This window comes from Mandrillus leucophaeus, unplaced genomic scaffold (assembly GCF_000951045.1).
Source record: "Mandrillus leucophaeus isolate KB7577 unplaced genomic scaffold, Mleu.le_1.0 Scaffold777, whole genome shotgun sequence".
Taxonomy (NCBI): domain Eukaryota; kingdom Metazoa; phylum Chordata; class Mammalia; order Primates; family Cercopithecidae; genus Mandrillus; species Mandrillus leucophaeus.
This window is the reverse complement of record NW_012108441.1, coordinates 2,096,333-2,111,120: the sequence shown is the minus strand read 5'-3', so window position 1 is coordinate 2,111,120 and position 14,788 is coordinate 2,096,333. Positions and strand designations below refer to the sequence as shown.

General features: G+C 38.0%; 1 protein-coding gene across 1 annotated transcript; it reads right to left on the bottom strand.

Moving 5' to 3' along the window:
- Window positions 1–6,315: 6,315 nt before the first annotated feature.
- On the bottom strand, window positions 6,316–14,604 carry FAM9A (family with sequence similarity 9, member A). The gene is made up of 9 exons (XM_011966845.1): window positions 14,469–14,604; window positions 14,134–14,262; window positions 13,527–13,647; window positions 13,309–13,340; window positions 11,401–11,515; window positions 10,379–10,559; window positions 8,920–9,018; window positions 6,571–6,670; window positions 6,316–6,463 (listed from the first exon to the last, which is right to left on the bottom strand). The coding sequence occupies exons 1-8, from the start codon at window positions 14,602–14,604 to the stop codon at window positions 6,602–6,604; spliced, it is 882 nt and encodes a 293-aa protein (XP_011822235.1). The 3' UTR covers window positions 6,316–6,463; window positions 6,571–6,601.
- Between the last annotated feature and the right edge of the window lie 184 nt (window positions 14,605–14,788).

Here is a 14,788-nt window from a genome sequence, read left to right as displayed (position 1 = left end):
AGATACTTGCACGAGCATGTTTGCAGCAGCACAATTCTCAATTGCAAAAACATGGAACCAACCCAAATGCCCATTAGTCAATGAGTGGATAAAGAAACTGTAATATATATCATATTTTTCATATATATTTATCATATATATCAGATTTGTCAAATATATATCAGATATATATTTATCATATATATGAGATAAAAAACTATGCAGTCATAAAAAGGAATGAATTAATGGCTTTCCTAGTGACCTGGATGAGACTGGAGACTATTATTCTAAGTGAAGTAACTCAGGAATTGAAAACCAAACATCGTTATGTTCTCACTCCTAAGTGGGAGCTAAGCTATGAGGATGCAAAGGCATAAGAATGGCGCAATGGACTTTGGGGACTCAGGAGGAAAGGGTGAGAAGGGGGTGAGGGATAAAAGACTACAAATTGGTTGAGTGTATACTGCTCGGGTGATGGGTGCACCAAAATCTCACAAATCACCACTAAAGAACTTACTCATGTGATCAAACACCACCTGCTCCTCAATAACCCATGAAAATAAAATTAAAACAAATAAAAATAAATTAAAAAAAATAAAAAAGCATTATGAAGTCAAATTCAGAAAATGAGATGGAAACATGGTTTAAAATGACCCCAAAATAACAACTTTCAAATTCTGAACACAAATAGGGATGCGGCTGTTTGTTTTAGTGCCTATAGAAATTGTATTATAACCAGGCTTTTATAGCTATTTGTTGAAAAAAAAAAGTACAACGTAAAGTGAATACACTAATCAAGAAAGCTGTATATATGCTATATATATATACATTTTTCATGTATGTCCATAGGGCAATGTCTATCATTCTGGAGAAGTTGCCTGAAGCTGTTTAGTACATTTTAACTAATGTTCCTAAAAAAAAAAAAAAAAAAAGAATTTCTCCAAAATTCAGACACCACTTCATTGGTTAATTCATTTTGGAATCCATCCATTCACTCAATATCTCAGCAAGTATTTTTAATGGCCTTTTTTTTTTTCCTTTTAGTAAAGGAGTATGCTAGGCCAGGCATGGTGCCTCATTGCTTGTAATCCTAGCACTTTGGGAGGCCGAGGTGGGACAATCACTTGAGCCAGGACTTGGAAACTAGCCTAGGCAACATAGTGAGACCCTGTCTCTACTAAGAATAATAGCTTATTTTTAAAAAGGACTATGCTAGTTCTATAAGGTATCCAAAGCTTATTTGATAAAAATTCCAGGCTCTATAAATTTATAGAAGAATGGGAAATAATTTTCTTTTATCAGTAAATTATATCATTGTACCTAAAATGTTTCGATTTGGCTTTGATTTTAAGAAATGCAAGGAAATATAAAATGGTTTACATTAATTATATATTGTACATATTTATATGCAAATATTTACAATATGTATTAAAATGTGTATGTGGTATATTATTCAACCTTGTGAATTTAGGAAAAAAGAGATTTATACATTTTAAAACTTCCTTATATGAAAAAAAGTTCTGGAAACTGTAAGTGTGAGCTATCTACATTAGTGTTTCTGTGTTTGCCAAAACAGTATTACAGCCTAAAGGGGAATGGCTGAGGACAGATAACTTGGCCAAATGTCCCCGGCTAGAAAACCAAGGAGATTGCATCAAACTCACTCCAAAAGCCAATCAAAGAATAACTTAAAACTGCTGTCACTCACTTAGATTTTGCTTCCTGGTCCTTAGTGGTAGCTGATGAGGTTTAGAAATTTGCACATGTATCTGTCTATACTGAAGGGAAGAAAATAAATCTACTATGGCTCCAGTTCAAAACACTGCATGAGCAGTCGAGAGAAACAATTTACCAGAACATGCTTAATGGTAAATCAGAAATGACATGTATGAAATGACATATATGAAAACATGGGGCTGCAACTTGAAAATATTGGAAAATGAGTCATCTATCAGATCTTGGACTGATAACACTTTGTAAGTTGCAATTGCTGGATATCATGTATCTATGTGATCAGGACCATCCGTAATGAAGAATGGTTCATGTTCACACAGCTTCAAATGCCTGATTTCTGAAATGATCAACTATTTATTAGCTGTAAGGTAAGGGGAATGATGCATATGATCTTCTCCTGTGCTTAGAGGAGTTGTTAAAATTCATTTATGGAGCTACAAAGATTATGACATGCAATAAAACTTCTAAACTATGTAATAACATCCAAGGTAGGATTTTGTGGATTATGTGTTAGTAATGATATTTAAAGAGAATATTAACATTTTGTTAAGCAAATATATTAATATATTAACTATGTGATAATTTTAATTTTAATTACAATAAATTAATTTTATCATAAGCATCTTCTTTTCTATTTATACATAAAACTCTTACAAATTCAAATAATAAAAAATGATGTTTTTAATCTGTACTCAAGAATAGACAGTCATATGTTTTATATATAAAGAGAGTCTATTTCAACATGGCAAAACTCCTTCTCTACTAAATATACAAAAATTACCTGGGCATGGTGATGCATGCCTGTGGTCCTAGCTACTCGGGAGTCTGAGATGGGAGGATGACTTGAGGCCAGCGGGCAGAGGTTGCAGTGATCTATGATTACACCACTGGCCTCCAGCCTGGATGACAGAGCGAGACTCTGTCATAAAATAAATAAAAAATAAAATAATAAATAAAATAAAATAAAATAGAAAGCGTATAGGTCAGCTGGATGCAGTGGCCCATGTCTGTAATCCCAGCACTTTGGGAAGTTGAGGCAGGAGGATCACTTGAGGCCAGGAGTTCAAGACCAGTCTAGGCAACACACTGAGACCACGTCTCTAGAAAACACACACAAAAAAATTAGCCAGCATGGTAGCACGCGCCTGTATTCCCAGGTACTCGGGAGGCCTGAAGTGAGAGGATCACTTTAGCCATCGCATACAATTTGCAGCCAGGTGGCAGACAGTACAGACCTCAAAGCCTCCATTAATTCAATGAACCCCTTCCCCAGCACACGGACACATACACAAAGACTTACACTCATGTCGCTTGCTTATGGGAGCCGGTGTTTCTCCTTGGGGGTAGCAAGGATGAGCTTTTTATTGTCACTGTAGCTTCTCGGCTTATGCAAGTCAACACCTTTGGATAAGGGCTGAGAAGAAGATGGAATCCATCCTACCTCTCTCTTTATAATGGTGCCATTTAAAAAATTATTTTGTAGAGACGAGATCTTGCTATATTGGCCAGGGTGGTCTCAAACTCCTGGCCTCAAGTGATTCTCCCACCTCTGCCTCCCAAAGCGCTGGATTGCAGGCATGAGCTACTGTGCCCACCTAAACCAATGCTATTTTAAAGGTGAGGTGCATTTAAAGAAAGGGTGTATTTGGTAGGCAAAATAAGTACCCTCCAAAGATGTCCAGGAACTCATCCCTGGAACCTGTGAACGTGTGAGACGACAAGGCAAGGGAGGAAATGAACTGGAAGGTGCTAATGACAGGTACCAATCAGCTGACCTGCAACATGGATATTATCCTGGGTTATCTCTAGGGGAGTCCAGTGGAATCCCAAGGGTCTTTCTAAGTGTGAGAGAGGCAGGAGAAAGGAACCAGACAGCCACATGAGAAGGCTCTGACCCCCCAAAATACTGGCTTTTAAGATGAAGAAAGAGGCCATGAGATAACGAATGATAGGAGCTTTCAGAATCTGAAAAACATAAGCAAACAGCTCCTCCCCTACAACCCCCAGAAGGGACACTGCCCCACTGCCATCTTGCATGTTAACCCAAAGGCACTCAGTCCAGACTTTACATTGAACTACAGAACTGCAGGGTAATGAATGTTTGTTTTTATGTTTAATTCCAAACATTTCAGAAACTTATTTTAATTGACAAACTTAAATGATATATACCATCTACAACAGGTTGTTTTGAAATATGTATATATTGTGAAATAGCTACGTCAAGCTAGTTGACATTTGCATTACTTCACCTAAGTATAATTTTCTTTGTGGTGAGAACTCTTAAAATCTACCCTCTTAGCAATCTTTAAAAATCCAGTATTATCATTATCTGTTGTCACCATGTTTTACAATAGAGCTCTTGAACTTATTCCTCCTGTCTAACTGAAATGTTGTACCCTTTGGCCAACATCTCCCCAACCTTCCACCTCCCCCAGCTCCTGGTAACCATCATTCTATTCTCTGTTTCTGTGAGTTCAGCTGTTTTAGATTCCATATAAAAGTGAGATAATGCAGCCAGGCTCGGTGGCTCACGCCTGTAATCCCAGCAATTTGGGAGGCTGAGGTGGAAATATCACTTGAAGCCAGGAATTTGAGATTGGCCTGGGCAACACAGGGAGACTGCATCTGTCAAAAGAATATATATTTTAGTTGGGCATGGTGTGCACACCTGTGTTACCAGACACTCTGAAGGCTGAGGTGGGAGGATCGCTTGAACCCAAAATGTCAAGGTTGCAGTGAGCTATGATCACACCACTACTGCACTCCGGCTCGGCCAGAGTGAGACAATATCTCTTAAAAAAAAAAAAAAATGTGACTTCAAGTACACAGTTACTCACTTGATAGTAAGGGGTGGTATAAATATCAACTGTTCCATCACTAAGTACATTTTGGCTTCTTTCTCATCCATCCACTATAGAAGAAATAGTCAGATAGCCCAGTATGTACAACAGAACTCACACATGAACCTCTGCAGTGCTTACTTTGCCTCTGTAACTACTGAAAGAGATCTCAAATAAGGATCTTCTTAGAAACTTAAAGTAGTACTTAGGAGTACTTAGTACTACCAACACACGCTTTGGGTAAAAGGAAAGTTCTTCACAAAAATGCAAACTTTAGGAATTAAATGCTTCCCACAGGGACTAACTTATTCCTGTATAAGTGATTATAGGCAGAAAAACAGAATCTGAATGAACTTGCTTTTTTTCTTAAACTTGGAAAACCTAGAAAAGGTAAGAGTGGTATATAGGGGCCAATTAAAATAAAAAGCACAAGGAAAAATGAGAGGAAGTCGCTCCTGTCCTCCCAATGAGAGTATTGTGTTTTGAACAATTCATGAATGGAATTTCAGAAACTCAGCAAAAGAATACATTTAACTGACTTACTCCAAATATATTCTGAATTTCGTATTTACTAAATAAAGTGTTTCCAAATGAACATTTTTTTACATGTTGTTACATGTAAAATTCCTTTTACATGCAAAAACGTGTACATCTTTTAAACATGTTTTTGCATGCAAAAATATCTTTTTAAACATGTTGTTATATGTTGTTATATGCTGTTACATGTGAAAATTGCACATTAAGAAAAGGAAAGGTAGGTGAATTCATCATTCAAGTTTTTAGATGCAGGTATACTTAAACTTCCACATAATCCATGAATATTAAACTGAATAAACAAAGCACTCTACAGAATTCACCTTGCCACAGATGTGAAATAATTGTAAGCATACATAAATGTTAACGAAACACTTTCATTCAGCGCTAAGGGGAGGTATCATTGAATGATGGACCAAAACAAACTACATGGCATTTTGATGTCTGTGGAAATGACATGCCCACAAAGCAGTGGCTCGACACTGATATTAATATATCTTGCTCAGTTGCCTTAATTATTTATAGTAGTTTAATTTTTTCAAGAACACAAATGTTAAGGTATTTTTAATAATTTTGATAAGGCCATAGAATGTATCTATTTTTTGAATTCCTACTTTCATTGGAATTGCCTCTTTATCCTAATGAGTAAATACAAAAGAATGCATAGATAGGATAGCTTTTGTCATCGTCTTCTTGTTTTCTGAGAAAGAGTCTTGCTCTTGTCGCCCAGGCTGGAGTGCAGTGGCACAGTCTTGGCTCACTGAAACCTCCAACTCCGGGGTTCAAGCGATCCTCCTGCCTCAGCCTCCTGAGTAGCTGGGACTACAGGTGCATGCCACCATGCCTGGCCAATTTTTGTATTTTTAGTAGAGATGGGGTTTCACCATGTTGGCCAGGCTGGTCTCAAATTCCTGACCTCAAGTGATCCACTCCCCTCGGCCTCCCAAAGTTCTGGGATCACAGGCATGAGCCACCACACCCGGCAGGTTTTGTCTTCTTTTACTAAAGAAAAATGTACTTTTCTATGCCCGTGCTTTCTACATTTTTGGAACTGATACAGATCCACAGAGGCGAACTGAAATCTAAATCATCTTTAATGTTAAAATTTAACTGACCGTGTACATAACTGTGCAATTGCTGCTTTCTCACAGAAGTGTCTAGGATTCATTCAACAGATCATAGAAACGAGGTCTGGCATGTAACAGACAAATGACAGAGGAGCTATACTGATTTATATAACAATTATCAAAACACTGTCACGTAGTTTACTGTAGTTCAAGTTGTGCTTGTATCATATAACACAGGTTCAAGTTCTTTCTTCAGTCATCAGAATAACAGAGGTTGAAGAGACAACTAAGTGTCAACTCTTCCAAAAGCTGTTTCAAAAAAAATTTAAGTAACTGTGATACACATTTCTGCAAATAAAATATTCCAGTCCTTATATCAATCCTGAGTTTTTAATATTTAAATATGCACTACTTACAGTTCTGACACGAGTTTATTTAAAAACACGGCTAGTTATCAAGTTCACTTTCTTCATCGGAAGAAATGATGCAATAATTGTCTTTACAGTCCTTGGTAGCCTAAAAGAAAAAGTCTAGTTCACTGACAAACCACCACTTTACACCTCATGTTTTAAACAGGGTTAATCAGATGTCAAAAGGAAACAACTTTTAATATTTAAAGGATGCTGGTTATTTATTTCAAAGTGAAGAAAACTGTAATCAATACATGGAGCTCCAAATACCCACTTAAATTTTTTAATGCCAGATTTCAGTGAAATATTATTTTAGCAGGTCCAACTGTCATGTACTTTGCTTGAATAAAATGGGTTGATGAGCATCTTAAGGTCAAGATGGAGCAAAGACAGAAAAAGATAGGCAGGCTTATATCATGAAATATATTTTTTCAGCAGGATTATCAGCAATAGTCTACGTAACGTGGTTTCCACTGAAGGGATAAAATGGTCGGTGATAAGACCTCATCAAGTTAGAGAAAACGTAACTATGTTTGAAACATACACTATTCCCTCAACAAATAGTTCAACAGTTCCTACTCCCTAAAATGTTGTATGTTAATGCTGAGGAAGATGTAAAAAATGTAAGCATAATCTCTTCCATAATCCTGTGACATGAGCAAATGCACAAACAAAAAAATTAATACAAAAATTGTGTAATGCTATGGAAGGGCAACTCACTCAGACGTGTAGCCAAAAATGGAGACTGATGTTGACTTAGTTGGCAAAAGGTTTAAATTGGTCAAAAAATTTTTTTAAAGCATTGTGAGGGAAGAGCATGAGTAAAGCATGAGCGTAACAGTGAATTCCTTCAGGGAAAGCTGTCAACCTGGATAGGCAGGAGCAAAGACAGAGGGCGGCAGAACAAGCCTAAGAGGGGTCACGTAAAGTGGGGAGTCTCTGAACATCTAAGAACTGAGACGGGGCACCACTGACAGGCTGGGAAGAGCGAAGGGTTAGGAAGCATTTTAGGAAGGGGAGAGTTGTAGGAAGGTAATATTGCCGATCAATGAAGGATGGCTCAGAAGAGAAGAGAGAACTCAGAAAAGAGTTTAATAGTACAAGCAAGGAAGAATGAGGTCTTGAACTAGGGCAGCTGCAGTGGGAATTTTAAAAAAAGAAATTTAAGGGCCATTACAGAGGTAAAACTTGCCTCATGGTAACTGTATGGGAAGGATAAGGGACTCAGAAGAGTCCAAGACGATAGCAAAGTTCCTACCTTAAGTGGTAACATGCAGCATTAACACTGACAGGAAAACTTCTAGTTTCATGTTCCTACCAATTAATAAATGGTTTCTGGGGAACATTATAGCAGCATGTTCTCTACTTGTGACTTCTATTTAAATAACTGTTAGATCATTCTCAAGTTGCTTGAAAATGTTATTTTCAAACTCTTTTCTCAGTTTATTTAACACATCTCAGTTAGTGTAGAAGAGTGACATATGAACATGTATTTTCACAAGGTTATTAAAAAGAATACCTTATTTCCCAGAAAAGAATTCCACTATTACCTAAATAATATACATCTACATGAAGAAGTGATTGTCCGATGACAACTTGCTAATGTGCTATATGACAGCAGATAATTCACAATTCACAACGTGTTAATAATCTGCTGGCTTTCCCATTCTGTTATACATCTGAACCATCCCTTATTATTACAAATTGTCATGTAAAACCATTACTGATAATTTTGTGAGTGAATATGCCATAAAACAGTCCTATATTATAGCAGGAAATAAAAGAGACACTCAGTAGTTACACTTGCCTACTTCCTATTTAAAACTCTTGAAACATCACAAGTAAAAAAGACACCCAGAAAGGATTTATGGTCTTCTTGCCTTCCACCATAGATTTATCACTGACGTCCTGAAAACTGAAAATAAAATCATTAAAACTCATTTATGCCTAGCGTTCCATTATTGGAACGCTAACCTTGTGGGAATCATGTATATCCTACCACTCAAGATCATCGCCAAGGTCTGATTTTTCACACACAAAAAACGTGCAGCCTCTGGCATAAATGGGTCAATGTGTTAATAAAATGTCAATTTTATACACAAGATGTATATTTCCAGGTAAAATTTCCAATTTACCTTTTCCTGTTCTAAGTAACTCCCACAAAACTATTCATGAATCCTAAAAATACATTTACCAATTATGTTAAATTTGGAACAATACATTCAAAGTGAAAATGGTAAGTAATTTAAAATGTATAACCAAAATGTCTTTCCATACATTCAGAAACAAGAAGACTTTCTTCTATTATGCACGTGGTGTATTTTATAATGTATTATGTTACCAAATAGAACAGACCTTTATGAATTGCTCACGTAGCGGCTTCACCTCTTTCAGCCCCCCTCTCCTAACACTTGTATGTTGTTGACACCTCTTCTGTTTTTCTTGAAATGCTTTCTAGAAGTACAAAAAAGTAGTGATGAAAATTGGGTAACTTTTAATACTTACAAAACATAATTCTGCATTAGCTTTACAGGAATACTCTTTAAATCTATACTTCTTAACACTTTCTTTTAAACAACGTTTATGACCAATTTTAAAGAACTGTGTTCACCACTCATATGCTAAAATGATATAATGACCTTTTTCATCAGTCATTAAGGAATTTTCTTTCTTCTACATACATATTCAACACATATGTCTTAATTCTTGATTTCGAATGTAGAGTATATGATGACCCTTCCTATAATTTGTTGACTACAGATGGGTAAGATTTATACAGAAATTAACTAAGAAACATTCTTTCTTACTAAGATTTTAAACTGGTATTAAATCTTGGTCATTTCAGTATGCACATAGATGAACCTTACAAAAATGATGGCCTTTCTGCACCTTGACCCAATCTCCAACAACAGTGTTCTCCTCTCCTCTACATGGCACTCACTTATACAGTCATCCCCTAGATTTTGTCATTCCCAATGACTGCAACACCTACGTAATATTAATAATAGCAATGATAAAGAGCAATCATGGGTCAGATCACATCCTGAAAAACTTAAATAAACCCGTTACACAGGAACCCTTCAATCCTCCAAATAACTCTGACATAGGTACTCTTATCATGTCTCCTTTTGTAGACAAGGAAATTTCGGCACAGAGATAAATAGTTTGCCCGTGGTTCCTGAGCTAGCAATGGTCAAGCTGGAGTTGAATCACAAGCAGTGGGGCTGCAGTGCCCCAGCCCTTGACCACTGCACTCAGCTGTTTCTCCATCTTCCCAACATACAGCCACTACCTTCCTGCCACTGTAGGTCACTCACTTCAGTACTACAGCTCAGGAGTCTGTTGGGATATGACACCCACCGAATGGAACACTTTTCACTGCCCATTGCCCACCCCCATGTGCTCAGGTAACCCAGTTCCAGCTGAAATTCCACAGCCAGTCATCATATCCCCATCCCTGCGTCTATTCCCTGCCCAACTCTTCCTCTATCAACGTGCTTGGCTACACCCCAACCCAGGAAATTCCAACCCTACAGCTGCTTTTGCACAAATATGCCAACTGGGCTCACTTTGACTTCTTAATCGCTATGATGCTGACCTCAGTTGGACCACAAATGCTTCATGGCAATTATATTCCCCTGGTACATGAGTTCACTAACGGGCCCCCCTCTCTGGGCTCATGCTCTCTTCCTTCTTTGCTGGATTTCTGCATGAACAATTACTCCCTGAGACACTGATACAATAGGTTAATCATAAAGCTAAGCCTGATACCAACAATTACTTCTTCTTCTGTTTCTTCTCCTTCTCCTTCTTCTTTCTCCTCCTCCTCCTCCTTCTCCTCCTCCTCTTGTTCTTCTACTACTATTACTTCTGCTGCTGCTGCTGCTGCTGCTGCTGCTGCTGCTTCTGCTTCCTCATCATCTTTCTGCTTGTCTGCGATGTATTCTTTAAGGACATTCAGCAACTTCCGAGTATGTCTATAATCACGTTTCTGCCTGTAACACATAATATGTAACACTGTCATATGTCATAGAGAGATGAAAAATTAATCCTATTCAAACTAAAACAGACTTGACATAATTTATACTATAAAGTAGCAAGGGAGTAATAGCAGCTGAAATCTTTTTGGGAAAAGGTGAAATGAGTTACTCATTCTGAAAGGATCCCTTCCTAACTGACTAGTAGAGCAGCTCTCTCACATTATTTACATGCTGAAGACAAAGGAGGGTTTACAGCACTATAAATTTCCCAGAAACAATCATTTTCTCTAACAGCAGTTTACTTTTCATTTTCTCAAACTAAACAACATATGGGTTCTCATAAGTAAGTTCAAGAATATAACAGCCATTCATCCCGTAAGATTTCCCAAAAGAAATGCTTCACTTAACTATTTCTCCACATTGGCACAACAGTGATTTTCTAAAGGGAATAGTGAAAACAATTTAACTAAAATAGATAACTTATTTACAACATAAGGTTGTCCCTTTCCATATAACTTAATATTGTTAAGGATCTACAGACTAAACGTTGAAGACATTTATCTTACATGCAGCTGCCGTATTTCTAGAAACGGATAAAAATTAATTTTACAGGAAGACTATTTTTATCTGGAAGGCAAAAAGAGGTTATCTTCATTGGCTTCTAGGTAGTATCTCTCAATTCTGTTAAGCTGAGGTTATAAAACTAAAGAAACTTACCTGCTTAGGGAACAATCAAGTAAAATATGTTGTTCCCTAGAGACACCAATATGTACAGGATAGTTTTTGAAATTATTTGCACCAACAAATACAAAGAAGTGATATAAATATCATTATGCAAAAAAGCCAACAATCATACCTTTTTAGTTGTTTTTTTCTCAAAGCACGTTCAATTGTGTCCTTGGTTTTCCTATAAGCGGCTTTATCTATTTTTATCATTTTTCTTTTTGCAGCAAGGTCCTCTTTAATGTTAGCTAGGTAGTAAATGAAAATGCATTAAAAGTTAATGCTGAAAAGTACTTTCTTCGCATACATTGAAATCAATGTGAGACATGATGGTTCAGCAATATCGGAAGGACATTTACATTGTAAAATGCAAAGATCACTTCAAAAAGCAAGATTTACTCATTCGTTTTCTGTAAAACCTTTTAGGTATTAATATTAGCACTCTAATTCCAATTGGTATAACTGCAAATCACTTAATTGATGGATGATGAAAAAAAGCAAATAATTAAAAGTTTCTATTTTTTAAATGTGCAGAAAGGGTTACAAACACAGACTCTAATTTCTACATTTATAAAATGTCTTGTAATTTAAAGGACATGTTTCCATGAAATACTGTCACAATTCATTATGCAAAACATACAAAAAAGTATCTTATTTAATAAGACCATCAAAAGGGTAGAAATAATACACAATAAGAAAAGCATTTTTTAAGCAATCTAGTGATTGATGCTATTAACTGTATTTTAATAAAAGAAGCATCATCCATGGGTGTAAAAATTTAGGCTTAAGTAAAGAAATACATTCAAAAACACTTTTGAAATATTTTCTTGGAGCTTTTTATATGATATTTTTATCCATAGTGTTGTGTTTCAGAAAACTGTAATACTACAAGGAATGCTTTCCTAAACATGGTTTCACATTAGAGATCTACCATCAATTGCTAAAGATAGTTTTCAGCAATCATAAAAGATCTGCACCATAATACAAGTCTCCATCTATAAGGAGTCTCCATTATATAATGGAGACCTTTTACAGTCTCCATCTATAATGCTCAGTTAGGCAGCTCACAAAACCAGCACTTAGTCACTAAGCAGAGCAAAGCTTTCCAAATATACTGCTTGTATGAATTATCGCTATAGAAGAGCTGAAAACTGAATTGAGCTTTTTAAAAATATGAGTATTGTCTCTGTCGTCTTTACAGAAATTTTCTCAATTTTTTTTGAAAATACGGTCCTATAACAGTCAGTGCAACTAACAGTTCACATGGCAATACAAAATGTATGAGCTTTTGGATCCAGTTACATGTTTCTCACTGGGTAGAAAACTTGTCTTTCTTTTTCTAGTACACAGTTTATTACTGGAATAATAATAGAATATCATCATTTTAGATAATTCGATTTTCTCTTGTACTTTAAAGAAAACAAAATCAGAATGCTGTGACAATAGAATAGCTAAATTAGGAACATAAAAACTCATATTAAAAACTCTGAGTACATACGGACAGGAAGAGGGGAACAACAGATACCTGGGCCTACTTGAGGGCAGAGGGTAGGAGGGTGATGATGAAAACCACCCACCAGGTGCCACGCTTACAACCTGGGTGACAAAATAATCTGTATACCAAACCCCTGTGACATGCAATGATCTATATAACAAACCTGCACATGCACCCTCAAACCTAAAATAAAAGATAAAAAAACTTATATACTTTATCTGTGTACACTAAAAGAAACGAATACAGCTGTTTCTCCTCCAGTGTCCTCTAATATTCCCCAAATAATTACATTTCCACGTGTATGAAAGAAAAGCCATCCCTCTCATTTCACCATTGTTAGAAGCATTCTCACATTCCACATCAACAATCAAAAAGGTAAGTATGAAAATTTATTAAACACATTACATTAAATACGTATGTTAAATGCTATATATGAGAAGAAGGCGTGTAAGACAGTCTTGTCATCCACTAATTCATATAACCTACTGTAACATTTGTATGGTTGAAAATAATTTTCAAAAACTACGAATAGCTCCTAAAACATACCTGCAATATATTCTAGCTTCATGGTATGAATCCTGTAAAAAAAAAAAAAAAAGTTACATCAAAATTTTAACATAATGTTACACAAAATGCCATGTTTGTTAGGAAGAAATGTCTTATGTGAAATGTTCTGCATAGAATAGAACAGTGATGACATGATCCGAAGCTGACTTTTCCCAAAATACTTTATCCGACAGGCAAAAGTGACTTAAACACTTTACCCCATGTGCTCATCTCTTTCAGCAAAAGGTTCTCTTTCCCCATGCTCATCAGTTACATCTTTCTCCCTTGTTTCTGTAAAAGGGTTTCTTTCCTCATGTTCATCATTGACTGGATCCTTTCCTGCATTAAAATTTAAAAGACAAATCTTTTTTAGAGGAAAACACTGTTGTAGACATTTTTCGTGGAGAAACGTACCATTTGTGGACTTTTTTGGCTCTCTACCAATTAAAGCTTTAAAGCAGAGCTATGCATGGAATCACTGGGCCCCTGGCCATTTTACGGAGGCATTTTTGGAAGCCCTTCGGGTTCAAGTCCCAGTAAACAACGCTCACAGGTCAGACCCCTTGGATGTTAGGACCACACTCATGGAAAAGAGCTGCTCTGAGAGCATCTGTAACCCTGCTATGAGGGGGAGCCTCCCACGGGAAGCCTTAGGCCCTCGATCCTGCTTTGAAAACCTGGGGCCTCTTAGCACATGCATGGTGGACTCCAAAGCCACGAAGGGGCCAGGGGTCTCGGGCTGCCCGTGTGCCCCCCGCGCAGAGAGCAGACAGATCGTCTCCTTGGGCGTGCACCTTCTTTCGTGGCCCCTTGGGCTGTGTTTACCTGCATGCTCCTTCACGGGGGCGGCCATAACTTGAGCCTCCAACTGAACCTTGGCAGCCCTCTTGCGGCGCTTCCTGCCCACGGGCTCCATGGTTGGCTGTCCTGGGAAGTTAGAGGCGACCCCTGAACCTGGTTGAGTGCAAAGTCAAACTAAGTAGGCTAAGGAAACAGGACATGTGAAAGGAGAGCCATTGGGATTGCGAGTTCAAGAAAGGGTGGGGCTGGCCCACCCCGTGTGTCCTGTGGGAGCAGGAGGGGACGGAGAAGATGTCAGTGTCCCCTTCTATCCTTCCTGGCCCGTCCAGCCTGTCTCTGGGGCTGGCTGCAGAACTCACAGCTGCCTCGCACACCTGAATGGCCTCTGCAGGACCCTTGCAGTGCCCTTGGGACACAGCTCGGCCCTGCCCCTGTGTTCCCCAGAGACCTGTGTGGCCTCAAGGACCATGGGTGACACAGGACCTGCCCAGCCATCTCCGGGGGAATGTCAGGGGCTGCACTCCCACTCGCCCGCCTGGATGCCCAGGTGACCCCTGGCAACTCCAAGTGTCCTGTCCTGATGGGCAGCCGGGCTGGAGGGACCCACTCGGACTGTCCCCCGCAACACCCCCGCCCATCCCCTCCACACACACTTCGCCCCTCCTCCTCCCCTCCCCAC